The sequence below is a fragment of the Phytophthora sojae genome, assembly GCF_000149755.1.
Source record: "Phytophthora sojae unplaced genomic scaffold PHYSOscaffold_10, whole genome shotgun sequence".
In the NCBI taxonomy this organism is placed as follows: Eukaryota; Oomycota; class Peronosporomycetes; order Peronosporales; family Peronosporaceae; genus Phytophthora; species Phytophthora sojae.
The window spans coordinates 2,280,573-2,305,342 of NW_009258124.1; the positions used below are offsets into that span (position 1 = coordinate 2,280,573).

A 24,770-nucleotide genomic window follows, 5' to 3' on the forward strand; every position below is an offset into this window, starting at 1 on the left:
AGGAGGCGACTTCCTACTCGCAGCAGGAAAAGGAGTTTTTGCGCGCTGTTATTCAGGCTTCTCGAAGTTGGCTATACCATCAGAGGAAGCGTGGTTTATTGCGCGTCACGAGGTTATAATGGAAGACACCTCCTTCAATCGAGGTTCCTTTGGGCAGATTTATCACGGAACGTACATGAACGCCCCGGTTGTCGTCAAGTGCGTCGATATCTCGTCAGAGACCACCCAAAGAGATTTTATGCGGGAAGTGAGCGTCTGGCAAAAGGCGAACCGCCACCCCAACATTGTACCGCTCTATGGAGCGTGCGATGTCGGTGAGCCGTGTTTCATGGTGTGCAAACACATCGCCGGGGGTTCCCTGTCTGTATACCTGAGGCGACAGAAGGGAGATCGTCAGTCTAAAGCCTGGCGTGTGCTGCTAGATGTGACGCATGGGCTTCAGTTCTTGCACAGTCGAGGCATCATTCATGGCGATCTCAAAGGCAGCAACGTTCTGGTCGATGGTGACACTGCAATGCTCACGGACTTTGGCATGAGTTGCGTTGGAACAGGGTCGAAACCTCAATTCGATAATCTGGGGGCGATTCGGTGGCGTGCTCCAGAGTTCGTGGCGAAAGGTAAAAGTTCATTCGAGGCAGACGTGTATTCGCTCGGAATGGTCGTTGTAGTGGCCGTAGTGGGCATATTACCGTGGGGAATGGCGCCTGAGGCATCCGTGCAGTGGCATCTGGAACATGGCAAGTTCATGAAGAAGCCAGAGGTGATGTCCGACGAGATGTGGGGGCTGGTGTGTGCCGTGTGCAACTTCGATCCGTCAAAGCGGTTGAAGCTTGAGGACGTGGAGAAGCAAATTAAGAAGTTTGCGGGGGAAGAAGAGGACGCTTTCAGGTTACGAGGCTCGGCGCCATTACCTACTTCGAAGTCTTCACCTGTAGCTGCTCCTACAGCGTAGTCCTTACTGGATATTGGTCTAACTACTTTAGACATTGATCACTTGTGTGGAGTTCGCGAGCCCATCGAGTTGAAGCGGATGGACGTCGGGGACGGAGGTCGAGGTGAGCGACTTGCCCCGAACAGCAGTTCGTGGAGACTTTCGGTGTGGCCGACGTCGGTGGATTTCGGCGGTGAATTGGCCCGCGACGCTGGCGACAAGCGTCGACACTGAGGACAACGGAGATGAACCAGGGCTTCACGGAGCTGGGCGGGGCTGGCGTTCGGGTTCTCGCGGAGCACTGACCGGACGTTCGAGGCGCCCACCAACTTCACGACGAGTTTAAGTAGATCGCGCTCTCGTCCAAGCCCCGAATTGCCAGCGTCCTCGACGGGAAGAGGTACTGGAGGCGTCCTCTGGTCTTGCTCGAGCTTCAGCTGGTGCTCTTGAAGCTCGCGCAGCTCTTGACGGCAGATTGCGAGCTGGTCGTCACGGGCCCGGAGCTGCTCCTCTTGGGTCGCTTCACGCGCGCTTGCAGCTTTGAGCTGCTCCTTTAGCCGAGCATTGTCGCGCTGCCAAGTCTCATCGTTCTGCACAATACGCACTCGTCAGTATCAGCACAGTATTGCAGCTACACCGCATCGTCCATGTTGTGGCCTTACCTTCTCGCTGGCGTCTCGGAGGTCTCGCAACTCCTGCTGCAGATCTTCGATCTCAGCCCGCAGCTTCCCCTTCTCTTCCTCGTGGTCGACGTCGTCCTCTGCTGTTGGAAGGTCGCTCGCCATCTCTTGATGGACTCCCAGTGTGACCTCACCGTCGTCGTTGCTGAGCGCCACGCTCGACAAGTCTTCGGAACGAGTTACAATCGATGGTGGGCGAGTTGGCGAGACGGGCGCGGCAGCAACTCGGGCTGGTTGGCGACCAAAGCTTTTCTGCCGCATCCGACCGGGTGACGGCGAAGTGCGAAGGGATGAAGACGAGAGCGAGCGATCCAGAATCGACACCGACGACGATCCTGTGATACTGCCCAGGTTGAGCGTTGGCGTGGGCATTTCAACCAGCTACAGCGAGCGATAACTTGCGAGTGAAATGCTGCAGAGCGTGTGTGCTTGAGAAGTGTATATTTGTTTGGCGAGTTACTCTGAATAAAATGGGATGCTAGCCTTCGTTCGGTTTCGCTTCCTTCGGGGTGAGAGCCGCTTGCACAAGGCAAGAAGGTTGAGTGAGGGGTTCTTTACTGAGGCGGGTGGTGGAGCTCCACGAGGCCCACGTACATGGCCGCACCCAGGACAGCGCCCATGAACGGGCCCAGGATCGGGATCCAGAAGTATCCGCCGTGCGACGAGAACACCTTCCAGCCCCAGCCGCCGAAGAGCGTAAGGAGGCGAGGGCCAAAGTCACGGGCGGGGTTGAGAGCGTAGCCTGTGTTGAGGCCGAACGACATGCCGATACCTGTGAGTAGGAGGCCCACTGCGCCGGGGAAGCTGTAGGGACTCGCGGGCTTGTTGATCTGGTCACACAGAGCGAAGATGCCACCAACGAGCAGGGCCGTGCCGATGACCTCGTTGGCGAACGCGGTCCAGTTGGGGATCTGTGGGTTCGGGTACGTGGCGAAGATGCCCTGCGTGAACTCGCGCTCCGGATCCACGATGTCGAGCCACGGGTAGTAGACGATGTAGAGCACCAGTGCAGCAACGAAGGCGCCCAACGTCTGCGCGATGATGTAGCCCGGGACCTTGCGCCACTCGAAGCGCTTGAAGAGGGCCATCGTCACACTGACCGCAGGATTGAGGTGGCCACCGCTCACGCCACCGGAGAAGTGGACGCCGAACAGCAGCGCGATGCCCCAGCACAGGTTCACGGAGAGGTAGTCACCGGCGGCTCTCTTGCTGAGCACGAACTGGGCCACGGAGCCATCGCCGATGAGCACGAGGATGAAGGTGCCGACGAACTCGGCCATGTAGGCGCGCATATCCTGGCTGCGAATGGCGTAGGGCGCCAAGCGGCCGTTGCCTTCGAGGTCGGCGTAGCCTCCGTATCCAGGTTTGTACTCGGCCATGATCGTCGAGGGGCTTGAGCGGCTGACTTGGCTTGGTCCAAGAGGCAAATTGAACACTGGAAGTTGGAAGGCCGGCCGACTTAGATAGCGACAAGCCTGCGTTTGCAGAGTTGTGGGCCTCGCATCTTGTCGATGGCGCTATTGAAAGCCTTGTAGGTAGGTGCAAACAAGCAGCTTAAATTGACCATCGTGGAGGATACCGTTGGGCTCAGGCAGCGGTGCTCAAAGGAAACGCCCACAGCAGGAATAGCAAAGAGCCTTGTTGATGAATGGGTCCTAATTCACTATAGCGTGATATGAAGCTTTGGCAACACTAAGATTCAAGGCTTTGACAACAACATTAGGCTTAATGCAAAGAGTACAAGTTGTATTGACAGTATGTGCACGTTCTCTCTCGACAACAAGGAGTGACCTACCGTCCTTCGTTCACCTGCTTACTGCGGCGGGTGGTGCGCCTCGATGAGGCCCACGTAGGTGGCAGCACCAAGGATGCCGCCGACGAACGGGCCAACAATGGGGATCCAGAAGTAGCATCCGCGCAGCGTCCACACCTGCCAGCCCCAGCCAGCGAAGAAGGTAAAGAGGCGAGGGCCGAAGTCGCGGGCCGGGTTGAGCGCGTAGCCCGTGTCGAGGCCGAAGGCCATGCCAATGCACGTGAGCATCAGGGCCACGGCACCCGGGAAGCTGTAGGGGCTGGCCGGCTTGTTGAGCTGGTCGCCGACCGCGAAGATGCCGCTGACCAGCAGGGCCGTGCCGATGATCTCGTTAGCCAGAGCTGACCAGTTGGGGATCTTCTCGTTCGGGTAGGTAGCGAAGATGCCCTGCGTGGTCACGCGCTCCGGGTCGTGGATGTCGAACCACGGGTAGTACACGATGAAGACGAGGATGGCGGCGGCAAAGGCGCCGGCGGTCTGGGCCACGAAGTAGCCGGGCACCTTGTGCCACTCGAAACGCTTGAACAGGGCCAGCGTGAGGGTCACGGCCGGGTTGAGGTGGCCACCGCTCACACCGCCGGAGAAGTGAATGCCGAAGAGCAGCGCGATGCCCCAGCACAGGTTCACCGACAGGTAGTGGCCGGCACCGCCCCCGCCCAGAACGTACTGGGCCACGGAGCCATCGCCGATGAGCACGAGGATGAAGGTGCCAACGAACTCGGCCAGGTAGGCGCGGAAGTTGGGGTTGTGCACGTGGTAGAACGGCAGGCGCGAGTTGCTCTCGAGGTCGGCGTAGCGGTGCTTGCTGGTGCCGTACTCGGTCATGGTGGTGGTCAGAGGCGCGTTGGGGACTTGGCCGGAAGGGAGGAAATGGAAGAATGAGATTGCTTAGCGCCGGTATCTCGGTCGGATCTCTCAGAAGCGCGACCTTGAAGCCATGTGCTGTCCAGAGGCTGCTGTACTTGCACCCAGCCGTCCGCGGTGAGCTTGAAGCCCCTGAAAAAAGTGCTCGTGTCTCCACCAGCTGCTCGCGTCGTCTCGACTGGAGCCACGAGCGACCTCAATAGCCGGAGAGAGGCACATGCTTTGCTCCATGCTCGGCAGGAAGGCGGCGTCTTATTCGTCATAGGCATCTATCGACAAACAATAGGATATCTGCACGCGATCACCGAAGCGCTTTAGCCTAAGATTTATGGAATTCAACGAATTTGAGCTGGTAGTTTTGCATTGATAATGGCGGCCACTTAGCATTGCAGTGTACACTTTGGACGCTAGAAGCTCGCCATTGCCTTGGATCGCAGTGCAGAACGTCGGCCATGCATTTGCGACGAGCACCATGTGTCGGTGCCGAGGCCGGCCTGGCAGCCATTATTGACACGCTAGAGAAGATCCGACCGAATGGGGCGGACCAAAGCCCCGGCCTGGCTTCAACATGGCCAGATGCGCTTGGGACAAGGAGAATTGGACCGGCACATCAAGACTCGGGCGAAAGGAGCAATCCGCTTCGCGCTGACATGCTGGGCTTCCTTTACCGACAGCGGACTGGGATGGAGACCACGACCACAGACGGCTTCAACAACTGGGTAGCGCTCAGTCTGACGAACTTTACAATGAGTTATTAAACTGTTCTTAGAAGAACAGCAGCGTCGAGCACTTCGCTGCTGTTAGATATTTCCATTTGGGGCACTGCTCTTCCCTTCAAGTGGTTCTCTCGGCTTCAATTGCGGGAAGGCTCGCACCGGTGGCCAAGTAGATCCGGTGCCGCGACAAGTCCGACGAATTTTACAGTCCACGAAAAAAGGGACGACCATCTCTCGCCGTGGTGATCTTCAGCGGTCATACACCGAGTCAAGATGCTGACTAAAAGCGGTGCTTGGACAGCCTCCAGTCCAGCTGGGCTGAGAAAGACCGCCCCCTTGGTCGGCTGATGGATGCCGGGGGCTGCACGAAGCGCGTCACTTTACTGCGATCTTGGACAATTTCTCCAGCTTACCAAACAAGAAGGTCGTTCAAGAAAAAGCTTTAGTCGAGGTCTCGACAATTTACTGTTGTACCATTCGAACGACCCTGGGGCTTTACTGTCATTAATACACTCTTATAATTTACACGTAGGACCGCTGCAGGTGTTGTTGCCCTGTGATGCAGGCTCTACCGTTTCTGTTCGCGATCTTTTGTGGCTCCGATCGAGTGAATCATCGCTTCAACGCCTGGCTGGTCCTCCAGCAGCTGAGACCGGCTGGCAATTTTTTTCAGGAGGTGTCAACATGTGGACGCATCCCGCCTCTGCTCGAGTTGTGTCTCTGGTGTTGGCCCTTATCGCCGCCTTCAAGCAGAAGCCCGAAGTCTCTCTCACCGAGCCAGCTTGCCCGAATCGTGAGAGCTCGAACCAACATTACATTCTCAATTTTCCCTTCTACCGGACTCAACTCCAACCAACAGCTTCAACGACAATGTCTGAGTACGGATCTCTCAAGCCTGGATACGCTGACCTCGAGGGCAACCCGCGACTTCCGTTCTACGCCATCGCGAACCCCGATGTGCGCGCCTACCTCGCCGAGTTCGTGGGCACCTTCATCCTGGTTCTCATCGGTGACGGCTCCGTGGCCCAGTACGTGCTTGGCGGTGGTGACGCTGGCCACTACCTGTCTGTCAACCTGGCCTGGGGCATCGCTTTGCTGTTCGGCATCCACTTCTCCGGCGGCGTCAGCGGTGGCCACCTTAACCCCGCGGTCACGCTGACCCTCGCTACCTTCGGCCGCTTCGAATGGTACAAGCTGCCCGGTTACTTCATCGCGCAGACACTCGGTGCCTTCGCGGCCGCCTGGGTGGTCTTCATCGTGTACTACCCGTGGTTCGACGTCCAGGACCCGGAGCGTGCCACCACCCAGGGCATCTTCGCCACGTACCCGAACGAGCAGATCCCCAACTGGTCCGGCCTGGTCAACGAGATTGTCGGCACTGCCCTGCTCCTCAGCGGCATCTTTGCTGTCGGTGACCAGCTCAACAAGCCGGCCAGCCCGTACACGTTCCCGGCCGCTGTCGCTCTCATGCTGACCTGCGTGGGCATGGCCTTCGGCCTCGACACGGGCTACGCGCTCAACCCGGCCCGCGACTTCGGCCCTCGCCTCTTCACCTTCTTCGCTGGCTGGGGCTGGAAGGTGTTCACGGCCCGCAGCTTCTACTTCTGGATCCCCATCATCGGCCCCTTCATCGGTGGTCTGCTTGGTGCTGGCCTGTACGTCGGTCTCATTGAGAACTTCCACCCGCGCGAGTAAGTCGGTAGGATCTAGTCATTTAGCAACCTTGACTTCTGTCATTCGTAGCTAGATGTCTCTGTCAAAATACAATTTTTCCGTTCCTGTTCACAACTTTACTTTTCTTATCATTAAAAACTGGTAATGAATCATGACCGTTGATCTACAGTAGTTGTGCACAGTATCGGTCAGTCGGCCACAGTGGTAGCTTTTTGAGGGAGACCGACAAGGATGGATCTCATCGTCGGCATTGACCTGGGCACGACGGGATCGCGCGTGGGCGTGTGGCGCAATGAGCGCGTGGAGTTCATCCCCAACAGACAGCAGGCCTACTGGACGCCGTCGTATGTGGCGTTCACGGAGACGGCGCTGCTCGTTGGTGAAGCTGCCAAGCGCCAACTGACAACCAACCCAGAGAACACGGTCTTTGACTTAACGCAATTTGTCGGCCGCAAGTTCTCAGAACTGCGAGAAAGCGTCATTGACTGGCCGTTCAAGGTGGAGTGCGGGCCGGAAGATACGCCTCAAGTGGTGGTGCAGTACAAGGGCGAGACCAAGAGCTTCATGCCGGTCGAGATCATGGCCATACTGCTGTATGAAATGAGGAAGATAGCCGAGATCTACCTGGACCAAGAGGTGACGAAAGCTGTGTTTACAGTACCGGGGAGCTTTAACTACTTCCAGCGCCAGGCGATGAAGGACGCCGGTGCTATCGCTGGACTTGATGTGATACGTTTAGTCAACTCAGCGACTGTTGCTTGTATCGAGTATGGGTTCAACACTCTTGTCGGCAGGGTGGGAGAGCTCAATGTGCTCGTTGTTGATTATGGGGCCAGCTCCCTCAACGTATCACTTGTGGACGTTGAAGACAGCACTTGTTTTGAGGTGTTGGCCACGACTGGAGATGCAAGTCTTGGAGTTCGATAGTCGGCTCGTTGAACACTTCGCGGCCGAGTTCCAGAGAAGGCACGGCAAGGACCTTCGCTCTGATTCCTCTGCGGTGATGCGTTTGCGTACGGCTTGTGAACATGCTAAAAGGGCTCTGTCCTCGTCGATGGAGGCGTTCATTGAGCTCGATGCACTCCACGATGGCATCAACTTTTACTCAATGATCAGATGCGTGTGGATGGAGCGTTTGTGCGCTGACTTGTTTGACAAGATGCTGAGGCTCGTGGAGAAATTGCTGAGAGAGGCGAGACTGAGGAAGGACCAGGTGGATGAGATCGTGCTCGTGGGCGGATCGACTCACGTTCCGAAGGTGCAACAAAAACTGAAGGACTTCTTCAATGGGAAAATGCTATCTCTTCGCCAGGATGAGGCTGCCGCATTCGGTGTCGCTGTACAAGGGGACTTTCTTGGTGGTCTTCCATCGCCAAAGCTGGATGAATATATGCTACTCGATACAGCGTCGCTGGAGTTCTCTGTGGAGATCGACGACTGTATGATGAAGGAAGTGCCGGTCTCAAAGAACAGTACACTCCCAATGCGGAAATCGCGGACGTTCTTGACGGCCAACGCTAATAAGTCGACCATGCGTATCAAGGCGTTCGAAGGGGAAGCTACAACAGTGGCAACCAACCGCCTGTTGTGTGAGTTTGAGATGGACGGCATTACCATGACGCCTGGCCGCTTATCAGAAATTGAAGTTGCAATTGATGTCGATGCAAATGGCTCCCTGACAGTGTCGGCGGTGGAGAAATCGACTGGCAAGGAGAAAAAAATCACGATTAACTGTAGCCGCCTGTCGACGTCGGAGGTTGAGCGTATGCACTCGAACATCGAGGAAACGTTTCTGGATCCAGAGGAAGAATTGCGCATCCAATCGAAGGCGGTGCTGGAGCGATACGCGAATTCAGTTTGCAGCTCCGCAGCTAAGCGGATCGCTAAGCTGAAGCGGTCGCTTGCAAAAGAGTACACCATCGAGAGCAGCGCAATGGAGGCACTGCAGTGGCTGGACACGAATCCATCGGCCAAGAAAGAGCATTTTGATGCCAAGAGGCAGAAGCTGGGGGAAATGGCGACGCCATCCGGGCAGAGAAATTCTGGTGCCGGGGCAGCCTAGTGCAGAAGGTGGAGGAGACTTGTTCGTGTGCAAGATTTTATGAATTCTTTTGACGTTATCACAAGGTGTAGTTGCGTAGGTGGCCGATATATACTTGCTTGCTTGAAAATTATATTGCAGCTCATCATGTGCTTGTGTTTGTGTTTGCGAGCATCCAAACTATTTGTCCTTATTGGCTATTGAACAGGACTTCGTATCACTTGAACTGCGAGTTTTTCCAGACACGTTTTTTAATGTCCGTCTTCAGAAATGAATTGGTTTCGTCAATCTTCGTCAATGGCCACTGTTTTTCATGACCCCAAAGTTTTAATTTTTTTAACTTATTATACTATTAAGTATTTGTTATGTGTGGAAGCTGGGAAAGGAGAGAGAACCACCAACATTTATTTTTCTTTCGGCAAGCAAGCATGGCTTCTGCAGACCTGGTCGTCGGCATCGATCTCGGCACGACGTGCTCGCGCGACGGTGTGTGGCGCAATGAGGACGTGGAGATTATCCCTAACGGAGACGGTGCATACTCGACACCGTCGTATGTGGCGTTCACAGACACTGCGTTGCTGACCGGCAACGCTGCCAAACGCCAACCGACAAGGAACGCTGAGAACACAGTCTTTAATATCCATCAACTGATCGGCCGGAAGTTTTCGGACCCTGCACTGCAACTAAGCATCCGATACTGGCCATTTAAGGTGGAGTGCGGGCCAAAAGATACTGCACAAGTGGTGGTGCAGTACAAGGGCGAGACCAAGAGATTCCAGCCGATCGAGATCGTGGCTATACTGCTGTGTGAAATGAGGAAGATGGCCGAGATCTACCTGGACCAAGAGGTGACGAAGGCTGTGCTAACAGTACCCGGTAGCTTCAACTACTTCCAGCGCCAGGCGATGTAGGACGCTGGTGCTATCGCCGGACTGGACGTGATACGCTTCGTCAACTCAGCAACAACGGCTTGCATCACGTATGGTTTCGACTCCCCTGTCGATACCAGGGATCAGCTGCACGTACTAGTTGTTGATCTCGGAGCCAGTACCTTCAACTTATCGCTCACGAACATTGAAACAAGCACTTTGCTCGACGTGATAACCAAGACCGAAGACTTGTCATTCCAGAGCATTGGGACAGCCACTATGCTTGATGTTATAGCCACAGCTGGAGACACATGCGTACTCAAGTAAGTGGCAAGGAGTTTGATATCCGGCTTGCTGAGTACTACGCGGAGACAGCTCACGGCAAGAACCTGCGCGCGAACCAACGAGCGATGGTGCGGTTGGGTACGGCTTGTGAGCACGCCAAACGAGCCTTGTCTTCTTCGTTGGAGACGTTCATTGAGCTTGATGCGCTATACGATGGCATCGATTTTTACTCAACAATTACACGCGCGCGGCTGGAAAGCGTGTGCGCTGACTTGTTTGATAAAATGATACGGCTCGTCGAAAAGTTGCTGGAAGATGCAAAGCCAAGTGGACGAAATTGTGCTCATGGGTGGATCTACTCGCGTTCCAAAGGTGCAACAAATGCTGAAGGAATTCTTCAACGGCAAGCTACTATCGAGGCCGCTTCGTTCAGATGAGGCTGCCACATTCGGTGTCGCTGTACAAGGAGGCGTCAGCTGTCGCCGGCACTAGAGCAGTATATCTTACGCAATACTGGATCGCTGGTGTTCGGAGTGGGAATTGATGACTCGGCATGGAAGCGATGGTCCCGCGTGACAGCACTCTTCCTGTGCGGACATCACGGACATTTTCTACGTCTGAGTCAACCATGCGTATCAAGGTGATTGAAGGGAAGGGCAACGACAAGCGCCTGCTACACAAGCTTCTGGTGGACGGTATTCTGCCGATGCCTCGCCGCTTATCGGAAATCGTGGTAACTTTTCATGTCGATGGAAATGGCTCTCTTACAGTGTCAGCTGTGGAGAAATTAACCGGCAAACAGAAAGAACTCAAGATCAGCGGTGGACGTTTGCCAGCATCCGAGGTTGGACGCATGCGCCAGAACATCGAGGATATGTTTCTGGATCGAGAGGAAGAGTTGCGCGTCCAGGCGAAAACTGCGCTCGAGCAATATGCGCTTTCACTCCGCACCTCTGCGGCTAAGCATATCGCTAAGCATAAGAGGTCGATTGAGGCAGAGCAAGACATCGACCAGAGCGCCGTTGATACCTTGCATTGGCTTGACACGCATTTGGAGGCCAAGAGAAGCTTTTGTGTCGTGCGTACCATTTTCCCGGTACATTTCTCCTTTGAAGTTGATCACCATCGTGCACTGATTCCGGATCCCCCACTCGGAAGAACTCCTCCATCAAGCCCAAGTCAGCCCCCCTTCCGTCGCCATGCTGCGCTGCTCGCTGCTCTGCTCGGCGCTGCTGGCGCTGGCCCTCTGCGCCTCGGACGCGGCCGTGCTGCGCGTGCCCATGCGCAAGCGCAGCGACGACGAGTTCGTGGCCTCGCTGCTGCACGACGTGCACGCGCTCAACCGGCCGGTCGTGTGGGCGCCCGAGGCCGACGCCTTCCCCTCTCCGGCCACCGACGCGGACGCCGTCCAGGGCACGGCCAACGTGGTCATCCGCGACTTCCAGAACGCGCAGTACTACGGGGCCATCTCCATCGGCACGCCGCCGCAGCCCTTCGCCGTCATCTTCGACACGGGCTCGAGCAACCTGTGGGTGCCCGACAAGAAGTTCGGCTCGCACAACGTGTACGACCACGACGCGTCCAGCACGTACAAGGCCAACGGCACGGCCTTCGACATCATGTACGGCAGCGGGCCCGTGTCGGGCTTCCTGTCGCAGGACACGCTGGCGCTCGGCGGCCTCACGGTGCCCGACCAGTTCTTCGCCGAGGTGAACGTCACCAAGGGCCTCGGCCCGGCCTACTACCTGGGCAAGTTCGACGGCCTCTTCGGCCTGGCCTTCGACACCATCAGCGTCGACCACCTCAAGACGCCCTTCCACCGCATGATCCAGCAGGGCCTGCTGGACGAGCCCGTCTTCGCCTTCTACCTGGGCGACCAGAAGGACGGCGAGCTCACGTTCGGCGGCACGGACAAGGCCCACTACAAGGGCGAGCTCGAGTACGTGGACGTGACCAGCGCCACCTACTGGTCGGTCAAGCTGGACGCCGTCGAGGCCAAGGACCAGCAGCTCACGGACGTCAACAAGGCCATCGTGGACTCGGGTACGTCGCTCATCGCCGGCCCCAAGGACCAGGTGGCCAAGCTGGCCGCGCTCGTGGGCGCCCACAAGTTCATCATGGGCGAGTACCTCATCAGCTGCACGGCCGCAGCGCCCGACATCTCGTTCGTGCTCAACGGCAAGAAGTACACGCTGACCAAGGACGAGTACACGCTCAAGAGCGGCCCCATCTGCCTCTTCGCCTTCATGGGCATCGACATCCCTGCCCCCGCCGGCCCGCTGTGGATCCTCGGTGACGTGTTCATGCGCAAGCACTACACGGTCTTCGACTGGGGCACCGACTCCCGCAAGCCCCGCGTCGGCTTCGCGCTGGCTGCGTAAGCGGATTGGAGGCTCGTTACCTCAACCTGAACGGATCTTCGCTGTGAAGGTGCGTCATGTTGAGGGAAGTAATGCCGTATGAACTCCACGCAGGCTGTCCCTATTAGAGACTTCGCAACCAAGTGCGTTGATCTTGTTGAAATACTCGAAAATGGCGCTTTTGAACCCTCTATTTCTGTCGTGTGTGTTTGCCTCCTTTGCTTCATCCTGCTCGTGCTTTTCAGTCAGGTTCCTATCCACGATGAGCAAGGCCAAGCTAGCAACTCCACGCAGCACCGTCGGGTCGCCTAAGGCCACGCCCCGCGGCGATGTGGATCCATCCCTGCCTGCTCAACTCAGCGTGCTTGTACTGCAGGCAGACGCGCTTGAGCACGACGAAGCTGTTCGTGTGGAGCTGAAGCGTAATGGGTTCGTGGTGAAGCAGCAAGCTCTCGTCAATTTGTCGACGGACGCAGCACGCCAATTCGTTCTCGAGGTTTGCAACCCGCATAGCGCGATGTACCGATCGCCGGCGCCTGCGGACTCAGAAGGTATCGGCCAACCTGAAGGTCATGCAGGGGATGCCGGAACTACCCATATTCCTATTGTTACTGATGCTCACAACAGCTCGGAGGCAGCAACTAACGATGACGAGGTCGTGGAGTATGCAATTCACTCTCTGGCGAGTGGTCCAGCTCTCGTCTTGGGGGTTGAGAGGCCGAATGCAGTCGTTGAACTACTCCAGCTAGTTGGTCCAGCTGACCCCGCTGCCTGGACAGAGAGCTCTAATGCTTGTCTCCGAGCTCGATTCGCGAAGGACGCACCTCGGAAACTTGGGCTCCGCTGCAGCGCTCAAGAGTCGACAGCGTCGCACGAGTTGGCCTTCCTGATGGCGCATTCCGGCAACAAGGCCCACACCCACGCTCACCCTCAGGGTCAAGCCGCTGTGATGCCGTTGCCAAGTGGTGGAGCTAACCCAGGAAAGTCGGCGGTCATGGGTCTGGGCCAGCTACTCAACTTCATGTTTCCGGAGCACTTGCAGCACCCTAACTCAGCTGGTCGACTCTTCGTCTTCGGGCTGTACGGGCCGCTGGACGCGCACTCGAGGCTTCGCAGCGGTGAAAAAGGCCTGCACGTTGTGACGGACCGCGAGCTCACTACCATGTCGGCGCGCATGGAGCGCGAGGACATCCTCGCGGTCTACGGCATGTGCTCGCTGTCTCAAGAGGAGGAGGAAGAAGTGGTGCGTCAAGTCGACCACCTGCTCAAGAAGTTCCCGCAGTACACGCCGCGCGACATCGAGAAGCTGTTCGCGCCGCTGCCTCGGGACTCGGACGGCAACATGAGCTTCCACGACATGCAGCGTGCCGTGCTCAAGGAGCGACTGCGCCGCGTCGTGTGCATGAAGGAGCGGCTGCATCCGGCGCTGGCCGAGCCCGTGCGCAACCAGTTCGCGCGCACGCTGACGCGTCTGTCGGCCAAGAAAGACGGCGGCCTCGTGAACGGCGCGCCGTCCAGCTTCTTCCTCAAGGACGTGGGGGCCACCAACGTGGAGAACGCGGCGCTGGTCTCGCGCCTGCTGAGCACGCGCGCCTTCCAGATCTGCCAAATGGAGGACGGCAACTCGCCCGAGCTCACGCAGAACGTGCGGCTGCTGCGGCCCGACAAGGCCCAGAAGAGTCTCGAGCGCGAGCCCTGGAATCCGAACTGCCAGAAGCGCAGCCAGCCCGGGCGGCAGTAGGGATAGCTGCCAGTGATACATTGATACATTGATACATGCACTGCAGTCTGCAACACGTTGAAGTCGCATTTCAGCCAACCAAATCGTCTATTTTTCGTTTTGACCAATGAGAGCAGCTAAAGGTTGACACGCATGGGCCATTATTCAAAAGAGCATGCCATTCGCGCAGATAGTGCTGGGGCCGCCCGGCTCGGGCAAGACGACGTACTGCAATGGCATGCAGCAGTTCCTGCAGGCCAACCGCCGGGACGTGGCCGTGGTCAACATGGACCCGGCCAACGAGCAGCTGCCGTACGTGGCCGACGTGGACGTGGCCGAGATGATCTGCCTCGAGAACGTCATGGAGGAGCTCGACCTCGGCCCGAATGGCGGTGCGTGCTTTTCTGTTTATCTGTCAATAGGGTTTTTAGCTTAAAGGTTACGGTATGCGGTGTTAAGTAATTGAAATACTGATGGATAAATTGTTGCAATGGCCCGACAGGACTCGTGTACTGCATGGACTACATCGACGTCAACTTCGACTGGCTGGAGGACAAGCTGGCGGCGCTCAAGGACAAGTACGTGCTGTTCGACTTCCCCGGTCAGGTGGAGCTCTACACGCACGAGAACAGCGTGCACAGCATCCTGCACAAGCTGCAGAAGCTCGGATACAAGGTGGGAGGGACTCTTTATCTCCTTGGTATGGTACTATAGAGTGGAGGCTGTGGTGACTGACGTGCTGATTGGTGTTTGTTTAGCTGGCCGTGGTGCACCTCGTGGACGCGCACCACTGCACCGACAGCTCCAAGTTTGTGTCGGTGGTCATGCTGAGCTTGTCGTCCATGGTGCGGCTCGAGCTCCCGCACATCAACGTGCTGTCCAAGATCGACCTCATGCAGCAGTACGGCAAGCTCGGTACGTTGCCAGCATCACTAGTCTAGGCGCAGCTCTCTCTGTAGACTGACGACTTCGTGCTCTTCAGCGTTCAACTTGGACTTCTACACGGACGTTCTGGACCTGCGCTACCTGCTGGATCGCTTGGACGAGCCCGATGACGCAGAAGACGAAGACCAGATCTCGCTGGAGCCGCGGCATATGACGGTCTCCAACTCGCGACTCGCGGAGCGTTTCCGCCGCATGAACGAGGCGCTGGTCGATGTCATCGAAGACTTCAGCCTCGTGAGCTTCCTCCCGCTGCAGATCCAGGACCCCGCCACTCTGCAGAAGCTCGTCGCCGCTATCGACAAGGCCAACGGTTTCGTCTTCACAGGCGTGGACTTCCAGACCGCCGTCGTGAAGGACTACGCTTTTGGGGATCAGAGCGTACCTGACGTTCAAGAGAAATACCTCGACAAGTAGCAGGCAGACAGGCACAGACGCTGCTTGCCGCCGTGCTCAATCCTTAAAAGATCCATTGTATTACCCGCTCTCACTCTCTCGGTTTGCTCTGCTCGGCTCTGCTTCGCCTCGGCTTGGCCCGCTCAGCAACCCACAGGCCATACCTGTGATCGTTTCAGTCTGCATATTATGCTGCTGAGCCGAGCCCTGTATAATGACGGCCGCCTCTTATGCCGCGAACGTCTTGTCTTACCTATCGTTGTGATGGACCCGGGTGCTGTGTCTAGCCGGACACCACTCGCCCTGGCTTAGAAGAAAATGCCGCCTTCCTCTTCCTCCGCAGTCTCGTCAACGTTGCTGAGATACTGCTCGTAGGTGGACGACGTCGGATGCAGCGAGGGCATCCCCGCCGTGGACAACGAGCTCATGGACATCGAGTTGCGCACACCTAAGCCGCCTCCCATGCCGCCCAGCCCCCTACCGGCAATGCCACGACCTGCCAACGAGTTTGTTGTGCTGGACTGTGGCGTCTCCTCTGTTGTAGACTCGTCGCCCTCTGCCAAACTCTCGAAAGGGGACGACTTCATTCCTTCGAAGCTGCCGTCGCTCATGTAGCCCAGGTTACCCGACGGCCGGTTGAATCCAGCCTCTTGTCTCTGGAACGACAGAAGTCCGCCACTACAACATCAATCAAAAGCAAAAACACGTCAGTCGAGCACCTAAAAAAATGTCAGCAAATGAATGCTGTAGTACCTGCTCGTAACATTGCGATCGAATAGCCGCAAATCGTTCATGGAGAAGTTGCGCTTAGCAGCGGTCGAAACCTTGGTCATCGCGTGCACAATCTCCATCACCTGATCCACATCGTTGACGAAGTATTTTGCTGCGCTGGGCTTCTTGCCCACCGTCACCGTGAACATGTTTGGACGGCTGCGAGCATCCTCCAAGTACTGGAACATGAACTCGTCCGACAGGTCATCGCCCATACACAAGATGAAGTCGACATACTGGCCACTCGTAGACTCGATCGTGGACATTACGCGGTCCACAATCACACCCTTGTCAACTCCCTCCGGACGCACTTCAAGGTAGTCCGTGCCAGTCACAACCTCCACCTGGAAATGCTCCAACACTTGCAAGAGCTGGTCGTGCAACTCCTTCGCCTGCAGCTGGCCGAACTCCGGGTCAGCATCACGGTACTGCCACAGTAATGCACTGCCCTTCAGTTCGATGTACGTGCCGTGCGTGCGCTGCGTATAAATATCCATGACGGCGTGCGTCACATCCTTCCACGAGTCGTCAAAGTTGTCCTTCGTGCACAACCACACACCTTCCTCCACGTCACTCACCAAACTGTTAGAGCTGCTGCTACTTGACGGCGGTGCCGCGGCACTGCCAGTGTTAGTGTTTGTGCCAGTGCCCCATTTATACAGGTAACCGTGCTCAGCAGCCAGCCCCAAGCCACGCACTGAGCCCAGAGTCTTCTCCAGATCCGCACGCTCCTTTCCGCTTAGTACAAATACTGTGTTGCGCGGGTCCGCACACAATAGAGTCAAGGACGCGAGAAGATCCGACGATGCCTTCGGGGTTTCTGTCTTGGACACAAATGCGTTCTGCTCGTTGCCAGTGATATACTTCGAGAAATTGTGCGTTCCAGCGGATTCCTCGAGCGTAAGCGTGTTGCCATAGTCGAAGAAGATAACGCGACGGAAAGTCTCGCGGTAAGCCTTCGCCACGACGTCAGTTTCCAGCATCTTAAAACCGGCGTTGAACTCCAACATACGGAAGCCCAAACCAAGACCGTAGCCCATGTACTCGCCCTCCGCGGTTTGCTTCTTTGTCCGCTTTAGGTCCACGAGAATACGCTCCGCCCACTTCGTGCGAGAATTCGTCGTGATGTATTCCAGATCTTTCCTGTGACGCGCAATCCGTTCCTCGTCCGACATAGTCAACGCGAGTTCCATAGCCTGGAGAATCTCCTCGCGTTTCCAGGGGTTAACAGCAACGCTGCCCGTGAGCACGCGGCTGCTTCCCGAAAACTCTGACACGATCACAACGCCGGGCGACTGGGCCAGCTCGTGCGCGTAAATAAACTCGAATGGGTAGAGGTTGACAGCATCGCGTACACACGTAGTGAGGAGCACATGGCCCACACGCCAAAGCGGTAGTCTAGAGGCCATGTCCGTGTTTTCCACGTCCGAATACGCAAAGATCGGTTCATTGCGGCTCCCACAGAAACGATCATTAATCCGCTTCATATGTGCCAAGATCTCCGCCCGAACGCTGTCCTTCTCCGGTGTCGGATTGGAGGTATCCCAGATACCGATCTGTACAAACTGCACCTTATCCACGTACTGCGGATGCTGGGCCAAAAAGAACTCGATAGCACCAAGCTTCAGCAGAATACCCTTCAGTCGCTCCACGCGGTCAACACTCACAAACACCTTGCGCTCGCTGCTCTTGTACTTTGCTGCAAGCACTGCCGCATCCTGCTCCACCTGGGCACTAGCGTTAATTCGATCCATAAATGATGGCTCAATACCAATATGGCTTATGGTCAGCATGACCATGCGGCCATTGTACTCGACGCCAATGTAACCACCCGGCTGCGCGCTATACTTGAGTCCGAGGATGCGGCGACAGCTCGTCAGGAAGTGACGCGCATGCTCGTACAGATGGAAACCAATGTGATCCGCAGCCAATACACCACGCAGCAAGTCCGCACGCATCGACAGTGTCCGGAAAATCTCCGAACTCGGGAACGGAGTATGCAAGAAAATACCCACGTTAACACAGGGCAGCCGGCGCGTCAGGAAACTCGGCGCGACGAGCAGGTGTAGTCCGTGAACCCACACCAGATCGCCCTCGTTGTACACCTCGATCACCTTGTTCACGAAAATTCGGTTCACCGTCTTGTAGCTGGCCCAGGCGTTGCGCTGCTGGCCAGGATTCCACCAGCGCGTGGGCAACGCACCGTAAACATCCACAATATTGTGGAACACAGGCCAGAGCGTGCCGTAGCAGAAGTTGTGGAACGTCGAGCCCAGCGGTTCAGACAGGAACACAGGGACGCAGTGGAAATCCTCAAGCTGCTTGGCCAGGCGCTCCTCGTCTTCCTTGGGAATAGGCTCCGCGCAGTGCACGGTTCCGACCCACGTTAGCCGCATCGAACTTACCCTGTCCCAGTTGGCCTCGCGATACGAGTCCTTCAGCAGTCCGGACGGGCAAATCAGGTTGTCGTCCTCCCATTCAATATGGTAGTGGCCTTCCGGGGTCCTGTGCACAAGCACCGGCAGTCTGTGGACGGCGATAATAACGCCGTCGGTTGCTTCCATCGTCACATTCGTCGCTGTCTGTCGCGGAGAACTCGGGGGCGGATTCAAAGTCGGCATGTCCTCTGATACCGCGCGCATCGTGGCACCAGGACTCGTCGCCTCCTCTGCGAGGGTGGGCCCGGATCCGGCCCGCACTCTCGCGCCCAGCCTGGTCGAGCTCGGCGCCAGCGTCGGACTCGCTATCTTCTCGTTCTCCTCTGCGATAACATCCGTCAACAAGCGGCCCGATCCCGGTGGCCGCCGACTGTTGCTGCGATGCAGCGTGCCTGCTCCGTCCTCAGTTCCATTGGCCCTGCGGTCCACAAAGGCCTGGCCCGAGCTCAGACGCGGGATCACGCCCCAGAACGCGGGGGCCGGGACATCCTCGTCGTCGCTGGCGTTGTCGGCCTGGTCGGCCGCGGCCGCTGCTGCGTCTGTGCTGCCCGTCACGATAGTGGCCGTGCCTGTGGTGTCGTCCTCGCTGCAGAGCGAGGAGCGGCGGCGCGGCCGCGCGTCCATCGTGTCCTGCGTCTGCACGTAGCCCACGCCCACCGAGAGCTCTCTGGTGACGGGGCCCGACTCGGCCGAGCCTTCGTAGCGCAGGAAGCGGCTGCCCGAGCACACGGCGTAGCGGTAGCGCACCACGGAGCCCGCGGGCGCCAGCACCGGCTCCAGGTTGTACCAGATCGGGTACAGGTCGGGCGTGGTCACGAGCTGCAGGCCGGCCTCGGCGCCGGCGCCGCCCGTGTTGGGCACCACGTCCACGGAGCCGCCCAGGGCCGGCAGGTCGCCCACGAGCCACAACGTCTGGCCGTGGCCCAGCGGCGCGCACACCTGGAAGTCCACTCGAGTGCCGGGCGGGGGCGCCGGCAGCCCCCAGCCCACGGCATGGCGCAGCCGCTGCAGCATCTTTTCCGTGTCAAAAGCTGGTGGCAGCGTCGCAAAACAAGGTACGGTGAGTCTAGAGGCGGACTGGGGTCACTATAGAGAGAGATGGCACTACGTACTCACTCAAGCGACGACGAGGGCCTCTCGCGCGCTCGCTGCGTCCGTGAGTCTGTGTGTCTGTCTGTCGCGCGGACGGCGGGTGGGGCTGCGCGCGCTCGGCTCAGCGTAGGCGCGCTGGCTGGCGGCGAGTAGTGGCGGCCTTCTCTCTCGCCTCCCTGCTCGCGCTGTTGGGGCGTGGCGTACCCAACAAAAGAACAAAACGGCACTCGCACTTAAGGGCGTATGAAGGCACTCAAGCGAGAGTGACATTTGTGTGCGCCACACGACAGATACGCTTTCACTTCAACTTGCTGCACGTCTGACTTTGCAACTCGCGGACGAAATGTTGCGCGATGTATTACTAGGGCTTCGCGAAGGCTGGGATAGGATTGGTTAACTCACCTTTGATCGCCATTGATAAACTCAATCCGCACGCTCCACGGGCATCTCCTGCGCCTGCTTCGCAGCCGCAGAATCTGCCCGATAATGTATCGCCACTATGGTCACGACGTACAACCGATTTCAGAGCAAAATCAATGACGAATTTAACTCGACGGAGAAGTCTAAAACACTCGGTCAATAGACATCACTTACTGTAAATTGACCTAAAGACGTTACCGGTTCATCACCGGAGTCGATTGTACGGGGGGACATCGCCCGAATTAATCCTGTTTGGGCTGGGCTATCAGCACTTCGTCGCTTCCTATCCCAGTATAATATTTACAGTGCCGGTTTTGCTGCCCTGTTGCAAACGTACTTCTGATGGGCATGATGCTTCGACCGCTCTGTGTGTAGGCGACTCTCTCATCGAGGATCAGCGGTATTTGGACGTACTTAAGTAAGCTGGTACTGCAACACGATTGCGCAGGCGAGAATCCAGCGTTCAGCACTTGCTGTTGGCTCTGCCCAGCAAAGAGATTCATTGTGGCGACACTGCTTACGCGCCCAAGCACCAGTTGCTTCAGATCTCGGTGTCCTGCAAGTCGATCCTCGAGCTTTTCATTGAAGTGCAGACGTCGTCACTCGCTGGGGTGCAGAGAAGGCATCATTCCGTACCGGATCCATTCACAAACTCATGTTATGAGTTACACTCCACGACAAAAAGATATGGACACCACCAAAAGTGGCTGTAACTTCGTCATTTTTTATCGTTTTAAGGTGCGGTTTGGACTAGAGTTGCAGAACACGCTGATAGAGATCTGCACCGCTGCTAACACGCGCGCTTTTGCGCTTCTTCAGGTAGCTCACATACAAATCACTGGTTCTGCCCCTTACAAATGATACAACTTGGACTTTGTATGGGGCGACAAAGGAACCAGCCTCACGGCGATACTCGCGACGTTAGACAAATATCTGATGGCATTATCGTGTACTAGAAGGTGTGCTTAGTGATCTGTAATAAACACATCGACCATCGCACAGAACTGAGCAAGTAGTAAGCGACTGAAATTTCGAGTGGTGGCTACCATGTATTATCTGATGATTTGCGAGACACCTTCAGTTGCATCCTAGTTAGTGCCAATTTGTAGCTCTGTATGCTGCTATCTTTTGGATATACGATTGTCTTCTCCATTCTAAACTGTTGGTCGATGATATATGGCTCAGTACTAAGGTAGAGTGGAGAATTCATGGGTTCCTTTGTCGCCCCATACAAAGTCCAAGTTGTATCATTTGTAAGGGGTTTTGGTTAATATAGGATTTTGTATGGGGACTAGCTGTCCATAAGTTTTGCACCTGGGCAGAACCAGTGATTTGTATGTGAGCTACCTGAAGAAGCGCAAAAGCGCGCGTGTTAGCAGCGTGCAGATCTTTATCAGCGTGTTCTGAAACTCTAGTCCAAACCGCACCTTAAAACGATAAAAAATGACGAAGTTACAGCCACTTTTGGTGGTGTCCATATCTTTTTGTCGTGGAGTGTAACTGCGACTGCGAGGTTGCGTGCACTCGCTGGCTGTGTCTCCCATCCCTCACCTATTCTACAGTGAGCACCTTGAGCATGTTGGTGGAGCCCGAGCGGGCCTCCACCATGCCGTGCAGGGCAACCACGTTGTCGCCAGACTTCACCCAGCCGAACTGCTTGCCCAGGTCCGTGGCGCGGTACAGGATCGAGTCCGTGCCGATCATCGAGCCCATGCAGCGAGCCCGCACGCCCTTGTAGAAGCCCTCGGACTGGCGCGCGCTGCCGGCCATCGCCGTCAGAACCAGCACCGGCATCGAAGGGCGAAACTTGGACACCAAGCGGGCCGTGTTACCGGATTCCGTCAGCACCACGATCATCTTGGCCTTAATGTCGATAGCAGTCTTCACGGCCGACGACGCGATGGCCTCCTGGGTGGTCATCGGTCCGTACGTGTCCAGCACGGCGTTACGCAGCGACTGGTACACGTCATCGTGGTGGATGGCACCCTCAGCCTGCACGCAGATCTTAGCCATCATCGAGACGGCCTCGGTGGGGTAGTCACCGTTGGCAGTCTCACCCGAGAGCATCACGGCGTCCGTGCCGTCGAGCACAGCGTTGGCCACATCCGTGCACTCGGCACGGGTCGGGCGAGGAGCCTTGATCATCGACTCCAGCATCTGCGTGGCCGTCACAACCGGCTTACCAGCGATGTTGGCCTTGCGGATCATCATCTTCTGGGCCAGGAACACCTTCTCAGGCGGGATCTCCATGCCCAGGTCGCCACGGGCAACCATGATGCCGTCCGTCTTGGCCAGGATCTCGTCAAAGTTCTCGAGTCCTTCGAAGGATTCAATCTTCGAGATGATCTTGATGCCGCGGCCACGGGGGCCGAGCACCTTGCGGATGTTGTCAACATCCTGGCCCGTGCGGACGAACGACGCGGCGATGTAGTCCACACCGTGCATGAGGCCGAAGTTGATGAGGTCATCTTCGTCCTTCTCCGTCAGGGTGGGCAGCATCACCTTGCAGCCGGGCAGGTTCATGTTCTTCCTCTCACCAATGGTAGCGGTATTGTTGGCACGGGTGACGATGCCGTCGTCCTTGATCTCCGTGACCGTGAGCACGAGGGAGCCGTCCGCCACGAGGACGGTGCCTCCGACCTGCACGGACTGGGGCAGCTCCGGGTATGAGCAGGCGATCTTGGTCTCGTCGCCCAGAAACTCGTAGTCGGTGGTCAGCTCCAGCGTGGCGTCCTTCTGGATCGTCACCTTGTCCTTGTTGGCCAGGAAGCCCGTGCGGATCTCGGGGCCCTTGGTGTCCAGCATGACGGCCACGTTCTTGTGCGGGCGCGAGGCCAATGCGCCGCGCAGGCGGTTGAGCGTGTCGGCGTGGCTGACGTGGTCGCCGTGCGAGAAGTTGAAGCGGGCCACGTTCATGCCGGCGTCGATGAGCTCGCCGATGCCCTCCTGCGACCAGCAGGCCGGGCCCAGCGTGCAGAAGATCTTGGTCTTGCGCTCCACGCCCTCGGTGCTGCGCATAATGTTCTCGAGCTCGACGCCCTGCTGGCTCAGTCCGATGGCTCCCGACATAGTGGTGTTGGTATTGGGAGGAGGGAGGGGAAGGGGGAGGAGGGAGGAAGGTGGCTTCTTGCGGCTTGGGTGCTTGGGCGCGAGTTCGACTGTGAGCCCCAGGCTGGGCCTTGGCGGATACGTGCGTTGTGCCCTGATTCACATCGTGTTTTTGCCGCGACAGCTCTATGCGGGACGGAGCGGAGCGGGCTGTATGGCCTCCGCAAGAGGCCATACAAGCGGCGGCTTCGAGCTTGAAGCTGCGTCCCGCAAAGAGCTGCCGTCGACGCCGACGACGTCGCGACCAGCGTGTCCGAAATTGGAAGCGCAATCCCATAGTTTAATGAAGTGAAATGAGTTCTGAGGGACATGGGATGCCGGACAGGATAAGTTGAAGCTGAAGCGGTCAGAGACAGGCCAGGGTGCTAACTTTGTGTGCAGGTTGTGTGCAGGTTGTCCTGCACTGAGTTTCTCTCTGTATCACAGAAGTGTTTGTAGCCTATTACATGTAGTAAGTATACTGTAGCAGATTGTAGATTAGCGCCGATGGGCACTTGCAATCCCTGCAGGACCCCCCACCGCTAGATATTGCAGAGGAAAAGGTAGTGCAGCCAACAGCACCATCCTTACCTGTGGACTGTACTCGACACCAAACTAGTACAAGGAATTCCGGAAGGAAGCACCGACGGTGAATATTTAATCTTGACGCAAGAACCGGGCGTTCATTGGGCCGCCGACCAAGAGCACACACCAAGATGAGTTGGTAGTGAGTCGACGTGGGCTAGTGTTCCAGGCCCACCCCACGCTCCACTGATTCCATCGGAAACGGTGTCAAACCACAATGTACTTTTCCGCGATTCAGAAGCCGTCATTCAAAGCGTTCTAGCAGGAATTAGGATGCGGCCTCCGAACGGTGGTCGCAGGCTTGAAAACTACTGCAACTGAGGATTCTTGGCACCACAGAGCTGTGCAGCAAACACCGAAGCAACTCAGGGCTCACAAGAACGCGCTAACGGAATATCAAGTATGGGTTAGTTGCAGGGTGGCGACAAAGCAGCTTAACATCTTCTTTGACAGAAGACAAGTCGCAAGCTCCAGAGCTGCCTACAACTTTTATCTCTGTATCGCTTGCACCGTAGGAAGTACGTCTTCACTTTTTTTTAAAGTGAAGACGTTGCGTGTAGGTAAAAAATAATAAACAATACAATTCAAAACCCCATCTATTACTCGAATATTCCACAGCCTTGCTTGTTTGTACCCCACAAGAATGAAAGATAGTTTTACTGTACTCTCTTTCCTCGACCAGCATTTTGCTGAGTAGGGTATTATCGCTGAGCCCCACAGAAGGTGCGTCGTGTATTGTCTTCATTCGTTCGTGTTGTAGCCCGACCTGTATATTTACTCACAAAAGAGACACAACACCACACTACAGGTTACCTCCGCACTGTACTTCAAGTACTTTGTATTGTACATCAGGCGCACCTCAATCAAGAATCCTCAGAACGCAATCGAATCGGCCAGTTCGAGCCTTATATTCAGCGTTTACTACGCGGAAAACGTATTGATGCATGTATGTACTGTACGTACGAAATGGCCTGCAAGACAATCGCAACTTGAAGTCATCAAGTTGAAGTGGCTGGCCAATCGGAAGGCGAGTTGAAAAGGGCAGGCGTCTCGCAACCATTAGAGCAATCACATACTTCAACTATC

General features: G+C 56.7%; 11 protein-coding genes across 11 annotated transcripts; 6 read left to right on the forward strand and 5 right to left on the reverse strand.

Moving 5' to 3' along the window:
* Positions 1–118: 118 nt before the first annotated feature.
* Positions 119–952, forward strand: PHYSODRAFT_525874 (hypothetical protein; the record flags this gene model as incomplete). Its single annotated transcript, XM_009537655.1, has 1 exon — positions 119–952. The coding sequence occupies one exon, from the start codon at positions 119–121 to the stop codon at positions 950–952; it is 834 nt and encodes a 277-aa protein (XP_009535950.1).
* A 38-nt stretch (positions 953–990) lies between these two features.
* On the reverse strand, positions 991–1,983 carry PHYSODRAFT_318955 (hypothetical protein; the record flags this gene model as incomplete). The annotated part of the gene is made up of 3 exons (XM_009537656.1): positions 991–1,161; positions 1,258–1,521; positions 1,594–1,983. 3 exons carry the CDS (start codon positions 1,981–1,983, stop codon positions 991–993), a joined length of 825 nt encoding a protein of 274 aa, XP_009535951.1.
* Positions 1,984–2,165: 182 nt separating this feature from the next.
* On the reverse strand, positions 2,166–2,990 carry PHYSODRAFT_525349 (hypothetical protein; the record flags this gene model as incomplete). Its single annotated transcript, XM_009537657.1, has 1 exon — positions 2,166–2,990. One exon carries the CDS (start codon positions 2,988–2,990, stop codon positions 2,166–2,168), a length of 825 nt encoding a protein of 274 aa, XP_009535952.1.
* A 434-nt stretch (positions 2,991–3,424) lies between these two features.
* PHYSODRAFT_524483 (hypothetical protein) lies at positions 3,425–4,249 on the reverse strand (the record flags this gene model as incomplete). The annotated part of the gene is made up of 1 exon (XM_009537658.1): positions 3,425–4,249. One exon carries the CDS (start codon positions 4,247–4,249, stop codon positions 3,425–3,427), a length of 825 nt encoding a protein of 274 aa, XP_009535953.1.
* A 1,625-nt stretch (positions 4,250–5,874) lies between these two features.
* On the forward strand, positions 5,875–6,699 carry PHYSODRAFT_339665 (hypothetical protein; the record flags this gene model as incomplete). Its single annotated transcript, XM_009537659.1, has 1 exon — positions 5,875–6,699. The coding sequence occupies one exon, from the start codon at positions 5,875–5,877 to the stop codon at positions 6,697–6,699; it is 825 nt and encodes a 274-aa protein (XP_009535954.1).
* Positions 6,700–6,909: 210 nt separating this feature from the next.
* Positions 6,910–8,740, forward strand: PHYSODRAFT_339666 (hypothetical protein; the record flags this gene model as incomplete). The annotated part of the gene is made up of 2 exons (XM_009537660.1): positions 6,910–7,524; positions 7,598–8,740. The coding sequence occupies 2 exons, from the start codon at positions 6,910–6,912 to the stop codon at positions 8,738–8,740; spliced, it is 1,758 nt and encodes a 585-aa protein (XP_009535955.1).
* Positions 8,741–9,147: 407 nt separating this feature from the next.
* On the forward strand, positions 9,148–9,630 carry PHYSODRAFT_339667 (hypothetical protein; the record flags this gene model as incomplete). Its single annotated transcript, XM_009537661.1, has 1 exon — positions 9,148–9,630. One exon carries the CDS (start codon positions 9,148–9,150, stop codon positions 9,628–9,630), a length of 483 nt encoding a protein of 160 aa, XP_009535956.1.
* Positions 9,631–11,072: 1,442 nt separating this feature from the next.
* PHYSODRAFT_352787 (hypothetical protein) lies at positions 11,073–13,974 on the forward strand (the record flags this gene model as incomplete). The annotated part of the gene is made up of 3 exons (XM_009537662.1): positions 11,073–12,250; positions 12,594–12,784; positions 12,872–13,974. The coding sequence occupies 3 exons, from the start codon at positions 11,073–11,075 to the stop codon at positions 13,972–13,974; spliced, it is 2,472 nt and encodes an 823-aa protein (XP_009535957.1).
* A 154-nt stretch (positions 13,975–14,128) lies between these two features.
* On the forward strand, positions 14,129–15,312 carry PHYSODRAFT_305996 (hypothetical protein; the record flags this gene model as incomplete). The annotated part of the gene is made up of 4 exons (XM_009537663.1): positions 14,129–14,345; positions 14,456–14,628; positions 14,712–14,868; positions 14,936–15,312. The coding sequence occupies 4 exons, from the start codon at positions 14,129–14,131 to the stop codon at positions 15,310–15,312; spliced, it is 924 nt and encodes a 307-aa protein (XP_009535958.1).
* Positions 15,313–15,599: 287 nt separating this feature from the next.
* On the reverse strand, positions 15,600–19,514 carry PHYSODRAFT_524421 (hypothetical protein; the record flags this gene model as incomplete). The annotated part of the gene is made up of 3 exons (XM_009537664.1): positions 15,600–15,969; positions 16,045–18,686; positions 18,834–19,514. The coding sequence occupies 3 exons, from the start codon at positions 19,512–19,514 to the stop codon at positions 15,600–15,602; spliced, it is 3,693 nt and encodes a 1,230-aa protein (XP_009535959.1).
* A 1,937-nt stretch (positions 19,515–21,451) lies between these two features.
* PHYSODRAFT_288739 (hypothetical protein) lies at positions 21,452–23,144 on the reverse strand (the record flags this gene model as incomplete). Its single annotated transcript, XM_009537665.1, has 1 exon — positions 21,452–23,144. A coding segment is annotated over exon 1 (1,513 nt), but the record flags the coding sequence as incomplete, so codon positions are not given.
* Between the last annotated feature and the right edge of the window lie 1,626 nt (positions 23,145–24,770).